This window comes from Pagrus pagrus (assembly GCF_965226575.1).
Source record: "Pagrus pagrus genome assembly, chromosome: 18".
NCBI classification, from domain to species: Eukaryota; Metazoa; Chordata; class Actinopteri; order Spariformes; family Sparidae; genus Pagrus; species Pagrus pagrus.
This window is the reverse complement of record NC_140202.1, coordinates 1,877,221-1,892,686: the sequence shown is the minus strand read 5'-3', so window position 1 is coordinate 1,892,686 and position 15,466 is coordinate 1,877,221. Positions and strand designations below refer to the sequence as shown.

The 15,466-nt window shown below is 38.6% G+C and overlaps 1 protein-coding gene across 1 annotated transcript in view; it reads right to left on the bottom strand.

Moving 5' to 3' along the window:
• crybg1a (crystallin beta-gamma domain containing 1a) overlaps window positions 1-15,466 on the bottom strand; it is a 47,957-nt gene that overhangs the window by 4,059 nt on the left and 28,432 nt on the right. Inside the window, exons 5-19 of the mRNA XM_084380973.1 lie at window positions 9,107-14,763; window positions 7,461-7,499; window positions 7,246-7,364; window positions 6,698-6,875; window positions 5,639-5,778; window positions 5,079-5,205; window positions 4,950-4,985; window positions 3,528-3,688; window positions 3,227-3,353; window positions 2,810-2,955; window positions 1,197-1,323; window positions 967-996; window positions 750-862; window positions 341-473; window positions 53-186 (exon numbers count right to left, since the gene is read on the bottom strand). Of these exons, the coding sequence (XP_084237099.1) occupies window positions 53-186; window positions 341-473; window positions 750-862; window positions 967-996; window positions 1,197-1,323; window positions 2,810-2,955; window positions 3,227-3,353; window positions 3,528-3,688; window positions 4,950-4,985; window positions 5,079-5,205; window positions 5,639-5,778; window positions 6,698-6,875; window positions 7,246-7,364; window positions 7,461-7,499; window positions 9,107-14,763 (7,267 nt within the window). The remainder of the gene's footprint in view (window positions 1-52; window positions 187-340; window positions 474-749; window positions 863-966; window positions 997-1,196; window positions 1,324-2,809; window positions 2,956-3,226; window positions 3,354-3,527; window positions 3,689-4,949; window positions 4,986-5,078; window positions 5,206-5,638; window positions 5,779-6,697; window positions 6,876-7,245; window positions 7,365-7,460; window positions 7,500-9,106; window positions 14,764-15,466) is intronic.

The window sequence follows — 15,466 nt, the reverse complement described above, 5'->3', positions numbered from 1 at the left end:
CCTTTACAGGTACCAAAAACACAACAGTGAAAATTGACAAGTAGTGACGTACATTCCTCCTTCCACCACCAGGGAGCGTGTGTCTAGGCCTGTCTGCAGCAGGTTCACAGCTCCATTTCTCAACACCACTCTGCGACCTCTACAGCCCACCTTACTGAACAATATGATGGAGGGTAGAGAGAACTCCTGAACAAGAAGACCAGAGAGGTTAATTTATTATTAGTCTCATCTACAAAGACTAACAGAACAATGATTCCTCTATAGCCAACAAGGCAGAGTGGGCACCTAAAAGGGCCCAAATGTCACATTTAAAACACACGCAGACACAGACAATACTCACATGTCCAACGGTCTGTATGGAGCAGACTGCAGTGCCTGAGGACAGGAAGCCTATGGCTTCTGTGTTGGGGTATTCTCCCTTCTCCAGCACATACATGTTCTCTGTGAACTGGGCTCCTTCATATGCAACCCAGCTGACACACAGAGACACACATATTATTGGTGTTATATTGCTCTTCAATTTTGCCCACAACTCTTTATTCTCAATAAAATCATGACTCATTAACAGTAGATCCAACTCCATCACACTTCCCCCAATTTGGTGTAGCTGTGTTTATTCAGTGTGTTTCTAAAAGGTCTTGTTAGCACTGAGGGATATCATATTTCTCTCAAAGTACCTTTTGTTTTCATCTTGGTGCCAAACACAGCACTAGCAAGGCAGTGTTTGGTGCCTGTTCAGTTGTGCCTACCTGCCAGCCAGCACCTTACAGGACCTGGGTGTGAAGTCCTCATCCAGAGCTGCTATGCTGTCCTCCAGAGCCACCAGCGTTCCCTGGAAGTCTGGCTCAGAATACAGCTGCACCTGAAACATATATACAAACAAAACTTAGTGATCCAGCCAGAACAGACAACCATGATGGTGGAGGAAAAATGGGTCAAATAAAGCCTTGAATGAATGGCTGATACCTTAAATTTTGTTGTTCCCATCAGTGTGTCCTATGGAACAGACAGGAGAAAGGGATTAATATCAACTGTGCACTGCAAATGGTTGATTGTTGCTAGGGTTTATTTTAAAAGGTTGAACTTTACATCAAAGATTACATTTACTTCAAACATCACAGTGAAAGACACATTTATTTTTAGAACAACCCATGTTAAAAAATCTGATAGGTCACATTCTGTTATTCATTTCTTACATGGAAGACTGGCTGTATGGATGAGATCTTGAAGTTTGGGGCACCCCAGTCCTCTGGGCTTCCATATAGGCCCTTCTCCAGGATGTAGAGCTCTCCACTGAATCCAGGCTTCTCAAAGGCTACCCACCTGCCAGGGACACACAAACATGACAGAGTCATTCATCAGAACTCATTCACAACCCCAATTCCAAAAAAAGTTGGGGTGCTGTGTAAATCGAAAATAAAAACAGAAAGCAATAACATATGGCGTTTTTCCAAATACAACTGTCAACCTGGCTCTACTCGTTTTGACTCAGCGCGGCATACCTGCTTGAAGGTGTATCTCGGCTAATGATGCACTTATCTCGATCCCCACAGTGCTGTAGAAGAATCACCGCTAACAAAGTGGAAACTGACACTTCTTTGAGGGGAATACGGGTGCTTGTTACAGATTGGTCACAGTCACGAGAAGTCCCTGCAACCTGCTTGAAGGCAGGCTGGCCCTACTCGGCGCAGTAAAACTGGTGATGGAAAAGTAAATCAGCGTGACTTAGCGTGACTCAGTCTGACTCAGCGCGGCCAAAAGTGCTGGTTTTACAAAGTGTTCCTGAGCCCACGTAGTATTATCCTTATACAATTATTTGTTTGACAAAGTGCTGAACCTCGCCCCATCCTTGTTTGTGAACGACTGAGCCTTTTTAGGATGCCCCTCATGATACCCAATCATGATACTATCACCTGTTACCAGTGAATCTGTTTACTTGTGGAACGTTCCAAACAGGTGTTTTTGAAGCATTCCACAAGTCTTTTGTTTCCACTGTCCCAACTTGTTTGAAACATGTTGCTGCATCAGATTCACAATAAGCATATATTTACAGAAATCAAGAAGTTGATGAGTTCAAAAATATAAAAATATTGTCTTGTCTTTGTACAGGTAAAGCTGCCTGATCACAGCACAACTTAAGTATCCGGATTAAATCACAGTGTTGACCTGTAAACTCTCACTATAAAAAGAGAACATCAATGCTTCTCTGAGGGTTGTAAAACAATTCAGCAGGCGAGGCAGTTGTAAAGTAAACAGTGACATTACATATAGCTCTGAAGATTAAACAAATTCACTCAGCTCAAATGTGCAGTTGGCAGACTGACAAAAATCTGCTGACTAAAAAATGTATGTCACATTCTAAAGGTATTATTTAAGATAAAACTTTTTGTAAACAGTTAAGTACTTTACAAGAACTTCATAAACTGTACAGTATTTACTGTACTTGGATCAAGGACTTTCTTTCTTTACTGAAACATAATCTATATCTTAAATATTAACTCAAGTCTCAGTCGTTATTAGTATCATCAATCTAAATCCTTGCCCTCAAGAGAGTTTTTTTCATCCTTTTTCAAACCTGACATAACAATTACCCAACTGATCCGTCACACTGGATTGTTCATAATTATTTTCTCTAAGGCTGTATGGGTGCACACGAGTGTGTATGTTTGTGTGTGCAGTGACAGAACATGCCTTTAGAAACACTATAAGGGTGTGGACCACACACAGTCAAAATGTTTCCCTCCTTCATTATTAATTTTAACTTAGAGAGGTATAACTTTTTTTAAATACAAAAAACTGTTTTACTTACACTCCACTCATGACATTGATGGACTGAGTTTTGACACCATAGCCAACGTCCTCCATGTTGATGACAGGACCCAACAAGTCTGCGCTGAGCCCCAGTGCGTCAAAGTGCTGCTCACTGAACAGTTTAACATGCGGGGACAGGAAATCCTTGGAATATGAAAACACAGTGAAACAATAAGAAAGTGAAAAGCATCTTATTGTAAGTCTTAACTGTCCAGGAAATAATAACACAGAAATTTTAAGTCTTTTATGTTTCTAGTTGATTTAGAATCATCAGGGGGAGCGCTGGCACATTTTAGTTGACCTGTTCAAGGTGGAGCTCAGAAAAACCACAGCAATCTGTGCTGAGCGTCAAAGATGGAAACAAGATCAGACAAGAAATTTGTGTCAGTGTCAGTAATATAGGGCTGATACTTACTGTGCACACGGGTCGAAGTGACAGGAGCCCTTCTTCTGATCCTCCCCAGTCAGTGCAGTGAGGATACTCCCCCTCCTCCAGGATGTACTGCTGCCCTTCAAAGTCTACCTCTTGATAGCCCACCCAGCTACAATAACAAAACAAAGAAATATGAGTAAAAATTCACTACCTTTACATTATTTGATTTTAAGAAGAAAACATATCCAAATTATTTGGCTACCTGCCAAACAAAGGTGATTAGCAGATTATCTTTGGTTAATGACGATGGGTGATTTATCTATTGACTCAAAATGATACTCACAGACCGCCAAGTATCTTTATAGACCCCACTGTAGACAATGTCTTCTTGTTCTCCTGTTTTTCATCTGTTTTTTCCTCCTCTGGTTCTTCTTGCAAGTTGTACATGTCACTGTTGACCTCTATGCACTCTCCCTCAAAGCTGGGCTTCTCAAACACTAAGGCCTGAATGAGAGAAGGAAAGGAAGGCGTTAAAGATTAGCCTCAGTTGTAAACACAGACCTTATATGTGTGTGTGTAAGTGTAGAGTTTGTGCCTCTATGTGTTTTTGGCTCATTTCTGTCCTCACGTAGACAATGCAGTATACAAAATAACTTGACATATCTCATATGCTGTCTTAGCCTGGGGCTTTGAGCTTTCATTGAGTTGTATCAAAGAAATTTATCGGGAATTTGTATCACAGGAACTTTCCCTTGGGTCCAGGAACCTTATGAGAATCTCTGAGGAACTTTATATTGAAAACAAAGATGGGCTTTGTGGTTGGCTTCCCAACTTTTTAATAGAGAGAGAGAGAGAGAGAGAGAGAGAGAGAGAGAGAGAGAGTGAAAGTAATCGAGAAAGTAAGAGAAATAAGATTTTATTTTCTTTATTTTCTGATAGTTTCATGGCGTCCATGCACTAAAACAGAAATATATGTATGTCTAAAATTCAACAAATTGTCTGCTGTGCACTCTGAGCATTTCAATTTTTTTCAAATTTTTTTTTGTTCTGTTAGTCTTTTTTTTTTTTTTTTTTCCATTTCTGGCATTTCACTCAAAAAGCAGAGTCACGCAAATACGAAGAACAACAGAGTGACTCTTCCTCGTGTGAATTATTTGTCTGATCCTATTTCAGATAGAGTGGAGACATACAGGAATGTGCAGAATGGACTTAGTTCCTATGGCAACGATTGATCGTTAATAAAGTTAATTTTCTTTTGACTGACTAATCAATTAATGAAACTCCAGTTCTGCCTGCTTGACCAAAAATCTGAGTACTATGTCCCCACATGGCAGCTTAGATAATATGTGCAATTATTGCTTCAGACTGCTTTTTTAGCTATAAAAACATTAAATATCAGTTCCCCTTCAACTAAAACATTTAGAGGTGGTCACATCACATCTTCACTACTGTAAAATCTGAGACCTTCACAACATTTATTTCTAATATTAGATGGTATGACTCTTAAGTGTCTCTAAATCTATAAATATTCAACTCAAATTTGGAGCCATGGGAATACAAATGCCTAAACAAGCTGCAATTTTTCCCAAACCAATGTGAATATAAGCCAAGCCATCAACATAATGAATCATATCGGTTAACATGCCTCAGCTAAATCGCTCAATATCCACAGCCATCTTTTTCATCTTCTCAGCTATCATTTGCAAGATTCTCTAAACAGCTGATATTAATAGAAGCAACAAATGTAATTTAATACAGAACACACCTGGAAGTCATTAGGATGCTCCACCCTTATTGCTCCCTATAATAAAGAGAAGCACATTTGTTAGAGCAATACAAGTGACAAAATGACAGTATTGTGCAAAAAAATATATCCATATTTCATGTACTGTACCATTCGGAGGGGTCTGAGAGACCCGACAAAGGGCTGAGGGAAACCCCAGGACTCTGGGCAGGGATACTCCCCCACCTCCAGCACTCCTACAAAACCTCCAAACCCTGGATCAGTGTACACCAGCCAGCTACAGACAGAGACGGTATGTGAGAGAAAGTGGGGACAAAAAGGGAGGGAGGAAAGTTGACACATGACAGAGTAATGACTATTTAGTGACATCTTCACAGTACTTTAAAAGGGTAAACCTGTTTCAAGCTATCGCATTATAAAGTGACTAAATACATTACTTCCACTCTCTACATAATGAGCCAATTGAAAAATGTAAGTGCTAACCATCATAATCAGCAGTAGTTAAAACTATGTCAGCCACTGGCTCTAGCCTGCAGCAAGCATTCCTTCATAGACAGATCTGAATGTTGTATACAGACTCTTTCCCACACAGTCTCCAGTTAGTAGCAGGTTCCCCACCAACAATGAAACTGAAATGTCTCCAGAATTCAACATTACTTTACATGAGTAACACAAAAGAGCCGTTGGCTTTCAGTGTCAGCTGAACTTACACTCCAGAATGGACCTTAATGGAGCCAGTGGTCTGTGGCATCCCATAGGAACCAATCTCTACAGTGTCGTCACAGTAAGATGACATCCTCCCCAACCCATTCATCTCTGCAAACAGATCAATTCGGGGCATGCTATAGTCCTATAAAACACAAAATAAAAATATGTGAGAAGATTTTATTTTGAATATTTACAGATGGTGAAGGCTATCATTAGACATTTTTATTACATGTGCCAACACAATATTTTGTAATGCTTTAGTTTGAGTATTATCAAAAAAATCTAAACTCTTTATTTCATTTAGCAAAAGAGACAAAAAATATATTAAATGTTAAATACTGATAAAACACAAGCAACCACACAAAAACTTCTACCTAAACAAATTATTCTATATCTATATCAGAAATTGTCAGGTAGAGCCCAACTGATACTCGTTTTTTAGAGCTGATGCCAATACTGATATTAGGTTGCAAAATATTCTGATATTGATATATCGGCCGATAAACACATTTTTGCAACGATCCCTTAAATGTGGTTATCAAACACTGACAAAGATATAGGCAGGATATCCTACAGTTATTCTACAATGAACTTTATCGTATGCCTGTGCACTGAAACAGTAAACTGCACTGGGAATGTAATCATAAATGACCCCAAGCATAATTTTCTGCATCATGATCTCTAAAAAAAGCGTTTTCATAATGCTGCATATCGGACAACATATACGCCAATACCGATATATCTGTCATAGGCCAATATCGGACGATAATATCAGCCCATTGATATATTGGTCGGTCCTATTGTCAAGTAAGCTAATAGGTAAAGTATTAAACTAATTCAGCAATCAGTGTAAGCTTTGGATGGGAAGTTTTTGATAACTGATGAGAAGAGATTTTTGTTGATCCCAGAAGTATTGATATTCAATACACAACCCTATTTAGGGTTCCATAGGATTCACATGAACCACAGGATTTAAAGAAAATTACAGGAAATGCAATAACTGTAACAATATGAATGCAGTATGATAGACTGACAAATGAAATCAATCATTCAGTACTTACCCTGACTGCCAATCTAATAGAACCTATGACCATCGGTGCTGTTTGTACAGGTTGACCCGTCTGGTCTAATGTTGTTGGAGTTCCTTCTTCTGCCCACATATTCACTATGTGCTCTGTAGGACCTTCCTCAAGGGCAATGATACGACCCTGGAAGCCAGGTTTTTCATAGAGGAGCCAGCTAAAGGAAAAGAAAATTATTTCATCAAAAATCTAAACCATTTCTCATTATTATAGTTTGTGGAGAACTAATGGGGATAATTTAACAGCTCAAGAGATGGCTCTGTAGGATATATGCTTATGAGGACAAAGAGAAAACAAGTGGGAATAATCTGGAAGGATGGCTCTGAAACATGGCCAGTGTAAGTGCAGACATGCAGTACAACCTGGACAGTCATTTACTGTAGATTATACCACATCAGCCAAAAACTTAATCACAGAAGAAGATGGAGTGATGTTCCCACCCTCTATGGTTTTACTGAATTACACTTATGATCATAAGCATTCATATTAAATCTGTAGGGGCTTGAGACTGGCACAAAGACCCTTACCATCCTCTGATGACTCTGACTGAGATGACTGGGGACAGCTTCATTGTGGTGGCATCCTCTGTATCACAGTAGAGCTCAAATGCTTCCCCTCCAAACTGAGCTTGTTCATGTATGACAATCTGGATGAGAAAATAGACATTTCATAAGATATGTGGCAGTGTGTTAATCACACAAACCATTAGTAAAAAAATCATGTAAATAACATGTAATCATACCTTTCCAGGTCTTTTGTGGAACCCTTTTACTGCAGGTATCTGAAAGAAAATGTAGTACTTTGATTATAAACTTGAACCTTTGCTATAAAAGGCCCAGTCCTCCTAAGAATAAAGCTAATAGATGCTTTGTTAGCCTTTTCAGAGCCAAATTATGTCAAGAAATAAGAAATTTCTTTTCACCACCAGTCTTGTTCCAAATGTTGTGATTTTAATTGATTTGAAACTAGAAGTTATTTAACAATAAGATTATTTAAAATGGCTATTATTGTTAAAATATTTTCACACAATTGTGATCAGGTTGCTTTGGTCAAGTTTTGTACTACTAGGGCCTATACTAGCATCTACATCTTCTTGCAACTCTTTCAAACGTTTATTCATTACTTGTAGCTAAAAATGTACTTATTATCCTTTACATTTAGCTATTTCAATCTTTCATCCATTACTTTTAGCTTAATCTTCACTGTTTATCTCTTACTTTTAACTATTTCAACTGTTTATCCATCACTTTTAACTAAATATTCAGTTTATCCCTTACTTTGAACTATTTCAATTGTTTATCCATTACTATTAGCTAAATTTTCACTGTTTATCCTTTGCTTTAGGCTAAATATTTCAATCATGAATCCATTACTTTTAACTAAACGTTCAGTTTATCCCTTACTTTTAACTATTTCAATTGTTTATTCATTACTCTTAGCTAAATAGTTACTGTTATCTTTTGCTTTTAGCAAACTGTTTCAATTGTTTATTCATTACTTTTAGCTGAATATTCAGTGTTTACTCCTTACTTTGAACTTTTTCAATCGTTTATCCATTACTTTTAGCTAAATATTCACTTCCATTACTTTTTAGTTATTTCATCCATTTATCCATTACTTTTAACTATTTCAACTGTTTAGCCATTACTTTTAGCTGTTTCTCTAATTATCCTTTACTTTTACATATCTAACAATTTATCCATTACTTTTAGGAAACTAAAAGGAACCCTCTGCTCATTTACACACGCTTGTGGGGCAGCATGTGTGTTCAGGTGTCAGGCTAACTCAATATGTGGATGTATATATATTTAAATCAAATTGTAATTTATATTTTACCAAATGAGTTCATTAGTTACTCTACAATCTTTCTACATATCCTCTAGTAACTGCAGAAGTACTCCCTGGGGTACAAGTACTCCTATGGGAATCACTGAGTACACAGTTTGAGTAAAAGAAACCAAAATAATTGTCTTGTGATGCCAAGGGTCTAATGGGAAAGAAATAAACATGTTGTGCAGCAGGTATTATTTTTTTCATAGTGCTGCTTTATTTACATGTTGATGCAAATATCTTAATGCTGATCTTGGCAAAGATTTCCCATGCAAAATTCCTCACTGAGAACACACTCCTTGTTTCGCCTGTCCTCACTTGCAAATTACTAATGACTCTGTTGCAACAGCAACAAAACAAAAGAACAGGGTAGGAAACTGAGACACATCGCCATGGAAATAAAGTAGGGAATTTCTATCTGTAAAAGCCTAGCTGTTCAAGACCCATTCATGCTTTGGGCTACTGTTTCTCTAGAATGATCAAGACTGTTACTTAAAATTAGAAAAAAGACTGAACTGACAATAAGAATATTAGGGCTTTAAAATATTGAAATCCAACCTTAGTCTTAGAAGTAGAGAGTCCATTTCTAGAAGTCTGTTGGCTGTAGTTGTTGGCTGGAGGCTGTCCTGCAGGGCCCTTCAGCCCCACATCCACATTAGTTGCTCCTGCTATTGAGGCCTGGTCCATCATAGTACTACCCTCAGAATTCAATGTAGTCTTATTCCTCTGTGTAGAGCCCTGGGAGGCCTCAGATTCTCTTTTGTTCTCCTTGAGGTATTTCTCTAAATGATCAGGCAGCTTTATCTCAGAGAACGAGGGCAGAGGGGGAGGAGAGGAGGAGCTGGGTGCTGACTCAATCATTGTACCTATACCAGCACCCACAGGTGGGCCCTTCGTGTCAATGCCAGGCAGAGGTGAATCAACAATTCCCTGCTTTCCAGCTGAGGGCAGGTCGTTTTGTTGGTTAGATGAAAGTGTGCTATTTGAGGCAGAGGCAGCTTCCTTTCTGGCCTTCCTGGAGGACCGAGGAGAGCTCAGTAAGCTGGAAAGGATGGACATCCTTCCAAGCCGTGACGTTGGCTTCCCAGGCTCTTCTCCATTGTTTTGTTTCTTTTCTTCTCCTGAATCAATATTTGTCCCCTCTTTGACTTCATCTTTCCCTTTCACCTCATCAAGTGATTTCATTTGGTCTCTTGCTGTGTGCTTGCCTTTATCTTGTGCATGTTTTTCTAGGGTCCGTCCTTCCCTATTAGCTGCTTTTTGTTTAATAACCATACCTGGAGAAAGATCCCTAAAACTTTTGCCGTTTTTGCTTAAGCCGAAGTGGAATTGCTCTGGATCATACGTTCTCTCAAAGTGGTCCTCCTTAATGGCCGGCATGGCAAAAGGTGGAGATGGGGACTTTTTATGGATATGCCTTTTTGGAGGTGCTGAGAAAGGAATGCTGCCCTCCTTAATGCTCCTGATAAAATCATCATAGTTACCAGACTCAAGTGATTCATCCTCACTGGCTGAGGAATTTAGTCTTCTGTTATGTTCTTTCTTCTGTTTTTGATGATGTTCCACATCCAACCAGCTAGATGGGGATTCGTTCTTTAGCGGAAGACTTTGAGATGGGGTGGATGGTTTTACTTTAGCTAAAAGAGATGAACTGTCATTGAGCGATGGCTTTGTAGGCTTTAGTGGATCACTGAGGATCATGTGTTTTTCTTGTCTTGAGGTCTGCAGATCCTGTTTGACACCACCATTTGTCTTTGCTTTGTCTTTTGTGTCTTGATCATTCTTGTCAGCCTCAATAGCACTAAGAACTTTATATGGACCGACAATGGTTTTGTCGGTTTGTTTTCCACCACCTGTTTTGATGGATGCATCTTTTAAAATAACTGGTCCTGACTCTTGCTTGGCACCTATCTTTGATGCCTTCGTCTGCTGATCCTCCTGCTTCGTCACTTTATTTTCAACTTTAACACCATCTTTAATGATGGTTTTCTGTTCCTGTTTCTTATTAGTCTTTCTAGCAGCTTTTTCAGTTGTCTTTTCTGGGAATTTGGTATCATCTTTTGTCTTTAGAGATTCTTTTGTTACAGTCTTTTGTTTCTGTTCAGGGTTAACATTTGGACATTTCGGTATTCCGGACATGTTTTTCTCTTGTTTTGTAATGTCCTCACATTCATCTCCAAGAATTATGGACTTCTCAGCTTTCTGGATCTTGATTTCACTGTTAGAGTTGGTAATTCCAGTCTCATTCACCAAACTCTTCACTGATGAATACTTGGTTTCAGTGTCTTCTTTAGTACCCGCAGTACTCTGGGTTTTACTTATTCCCTGAATTGTATCCATTTGTAAAACTGTTCCTTCTGTTGTCTTCTCTGGAGCTTTTTCTGTCTCCATTTGGTTTTCTAGGTTAGCTTTTTGATATTTGGATTCTGCGGATGTAGAAGCATTTTCCTCTGTTGTTTTAATGTCCTCATCTTGGTCTCTAGCAATTACGGTCGTCCGGTCCTTGTGACGACTAACTTCAGTGTCAGCAGTCTCATTTGAAATCTCATCTGGTAAATTCTTACCAAATGCCTTTGTTTCACTCTCTTCATTAGTGCTTTCAGCATTCAGATTTTTAGTGCTTGAGGCTTTTAGTTCTGGAGTTTGACTCTCCTTCATAACATCAGTGTGTTTGTTCTTCTGCTTTGATTCATTTTCCCTGACTTCCTTGTCTTTGGTTAGAAGTTCTGTGGCTTCTTTATCTTTCTTCTGAACATCAGTACCAATGACTTGATCTGGAACAACGGTGGTCTTGTCTTTTTGTTCTGCACCACTTGTTTTGATGGATGCATCTTTTAAAATAACTGGTCCTGACTCTTGCTTGGCATCCATCTTTGATGCCTTCATCTGCTGATCCTCCTGCTTTGTCACTTTATTTTCAACTTTAACACCATCTTTAATGATGGTTTTCTGTTCCTGTTTCTTATTAGTTTTTCTAGCAGCTTCTTCAGTTGTCTTTTCTGGTAATTTGGCATCTTCTTTTGTCTTTAGAGATGCTTTTGTTACAATCTTTGGTTTGTGTTCTTGGTTAGCATCTGGATGTTTGGATTTTATTGACTTGTCTTTCTTTGGTTTTGTAATCTCTTCCTCTTTATTTCCAACAATTTTGGACTTCTGGTCTTCCTGGATACTAACTTCACTATTAGATTTCGTAAATGTAGTCTCATTCACCAAACTTTTTATTGATGAATCCTTTCTTTCAATCTCTTCTTTAGCACTCTTGATTTCACTTAGTTCTTGAGTTGTATCCATTTGTAAAACTTTGCTGTCTGTTGTCTTCACTGGTGCTTTTTCTGTAGAAGCATTTTCCTCAGTTTTTTTAATGTCCTCATCTTGGTCTCTGGAAATTATGGTTGTCTGGTCCTTTGGGCTACTAACTTCAGTTTCGGCAGTCTCATTTGAAATCTCATCTGGTAAATTCTTACCAAATGCCTTTGTTTCACTCTCTTCATTAGTACTTTCAGCACTCTGATTTTTAGTGCTTGAGGCTTTTAGTTCTGGAGTTTGACTCTCCTTCATAACATCAGTGTGTTTGTTCTTCTGCTTTGATTCATTTTCCCTGACTTCCTTGTCTTTGGTTAGAAGTTCTGTGGCTTCTTTATCTTTTTTCTGAACATCAGTACCAATGACTTGATCTGGAACAACAGTGGTCTTGTCTTTTTGTTCTGCACCACTTGTTTTGATGGATGCATCTTTTAAAATAACTGGTCCTGACTCTTGCTTGGCATCCATCTTTGATGCCTTCATCTGCTGATCCTCCTGCTTTGTCACTTTATTTTCAACTTTAACACCATCTTTAATGATGGTTTTCTGTTCCTGTTTCTTATTAGTTTTTCTAGCAGCTTCTTCAGTTGTCTTTTCTGGTAATTTGGCATCTTCTTTTGTCTTTAGAGATTCTTTTGTTACAATCTTTGGTTTGTGTTCTTGGTTAGCATCTGGATGTTTGGATTTTACTGACTTGTCTTTCTTTGGTTTTGTAATCTCTTCCTCTTTATTTCCAACAATTTTGGACTTCTGGTCTTCCTGGATACTAACTTCACTCTTAGAGTTCATAATTGTAGTCTCATCCACCAAATTCTTTATTGCTGTATCCTTTCTTTCAGTCTCTTCTTCAGCAATCTTGATTTCACTTAGTTCTTTCACTTGAGTTGTATCCATTTGTATAACTTTGCTGTCTGTTGTCTTCCCTGGTGCTTTTTCTGTAGAAGCATTTTCCTCAGTTTTTTTAATGTCCTCATATTGGTCTCTGGAAATTATGGTCATCTGGTCCTTCGGGCTACTAACTTCAGCGTCAGCAGTCTCATTTGAAATCTCATTTGGTAAATTCTTATCAAATGCTTCTTCTTTAGTACCTTCAGCACTTTTAGTGCTTAAGGCTTTTGGTTCTTGAGTTTGACTCTCCTTTACAATGTCAGTGTGTTTGTCCTCCTGATTTGATTCATTATCCCTGACTTTCTTATCTTTGGTTAGAAGTTCTTTGGTTTCCTGTTCATTTTTCACTGTTGACGCCTTCATCTGCTGATCCATTTCCTTATCAACACTTCCTGCATTATCTCTGAAGAGGATCCCACATTTAGTTTTTGTATCAACCACACCAGCTGTATTTTCTTGAAGTGCACTTCTTGTTTGCTCTGTCTCTGTCTTCTTGTCTTGTAGGGCATCTGTAACTATCATCCATGGTTCCTTCTCTGAGTCAGGCTGTAAACATCTCTCCTCTGATGAAATATGTGTTGATTTCCGTGGTTCTGCAATGTCTTTCTCTGCTTGATCCTCAATAGTTCTACCCTTGAGCTCCTTTTTGCAACTGTTCTGTGAGTCAGTGCTTTCCACTGCTGCGTCATTCTGCCTTTCATTTGGTTTCGAGTCCTTCTCCAATCTTTCAAATTCCCCTGCCAGTAAAAGAGGCTCTTTGTCCAGCTGATTTTCAACATTCTTGAGTGATTCAAAAACAGTCACAGTCTCTGTTTGTATGTCCAAAGCCTCTGTTGGTTTCCTGCCAACCTCCTCTTTGCTTTTCTCCTCTACCTCAAAATCATTTACACATTTGCTACTGAATGTGGGCAATCTATCCTTTTCAAGAATGATATTTGTGGTTTGATCCTTTAATAACTTCTTTTGCTGCTTTTCACTGTGATGGGAAACTCTACCTGGCATAACACCTTCCTGATCCGTGTGATTCAATATGTTGTCATGAATGCCGTCAAACAAAACAGGTTTGGCTGAACTATCAGTTACATCCTTATGAGCTGCTTTTGTGTCCTGAGCCAACCCTGCAGAATCTGGCTCTTTATCTTGAATTGAATCTGGTTTTATGTCACTTATTAGCTGGGTTGTCTCCAAAATGTCCTTTTCTTTCAAATCTACTGGACAAATCTTTGGTGAAAGTGGTGTTTCCTGTTCCTGTGTTTGAATGTGAGTTACATTTTCAGGTGGAGACTCAACTCTTGTTTGTTGTTTGGTGTCACACTTTCCTCCCTTGCTATCAGCCTGAGCCTTATTTACATCGGTAACTGGTGACTGAGACAGACCTGCCTCACTGTAGGGCAATACCTCAGCTCCTGGGCCTGTGACTGGTGTAACTTTTGCTTGAGTCTTTTCTGTAATAGTGACATTGTTGTTTTGAATTGATTGAGTTTTTGAAATCTTTGTAGTTGTAGGACTGGTTATGCTCTCCACCACTTCTTTTGTCTCTTTTCCTTTTGGTTTGAATTCACCTGTACTGGACTGATTGTCTGTGAGTTTTATCACGTGTTCTTCATCCTCTGTAGACTGAGACTTGAATTTGAATCTATCATCATCGGCACTGTCCTTAACTTGATCTGCTATGAAACTGTCAGACACCTTGACAGCTGTCTCTGTTTTAGTGTTCTGATCTGTGTCCTCCTGTTTAGATGCAGATGTATTTGGAGAATTGTCAGGTGGTGTAATGTTTCTGGATATAATTTTGTTGGAGCTTTTCTGACCTCTTGTAGGAAGCTTGCTTACAGATGAGGATGGATCAGCTGAATCCTTTACTGGACTTTTGTTGTGTTTGATGTTATCGCTTTGTTTGGAGAGCCTCCATTTCTCTTGCTTGGTAGGAGGTGGAGAGACAGGCTCTTTGTGTGTGTCACTCTCTTTGTGACTAATGCTTCTTTTAAAGGTGTGTTTGGTTGGTCTTGTTGACAGCATACTTCCTGTTGGAAACACACACAAACACAGTTTTAAAACAACAACAAAATGTGAAATGAGAAAAATCCTCTCGTATGAAAAATAGTTGCTTATTACACTTGTTTGCTTTGTTGAGGAGAGTTAGATAAGAAGATCAATGCCACTTCTATATTTATGTGGTTAGTATGAAACTGGAGTCAGAATCTTGTAAGCTTAGTTTAGCATAAAGACAAGAGGTAAAAGGCCCAGCTCAGTCCAAAGGTAATAAAATCTGACAACTAGCACCTCTAAAACTGACCAAGTAACATGTTCTATCTCAATTGTTTACACAAATAAAAAGGTTAAAAACAACATGTTGTAGTTTTGCAGGGATTATGTGCAGATCTGTTTATTGGATAGTTAGGTTTTGTACAGGTTAAATAAACAAGGCATACCTTGTTAATTAGTGAGCTTGACATGTGCTGGTAGGCAGATTTTGATGTTTGGACAAAGCCAGGCTAGTTGTTTCCAACTGCAAGCTAATCAGCTGTTAGCTACATTTTGAACGTATAGATAAGAGTGATATGAACATTTAGACTAACTCTCAGCACACAAAAAGCTAATAATTACTCAACTCAAAACTATTCCTCTAACATATGAACAATTTTAAACATCCAAGTAAACTGTATCCAAGGATTTTGTTACAATGACAGCATAACCAGTACTGGAACTGATTAATATACTGTGTCA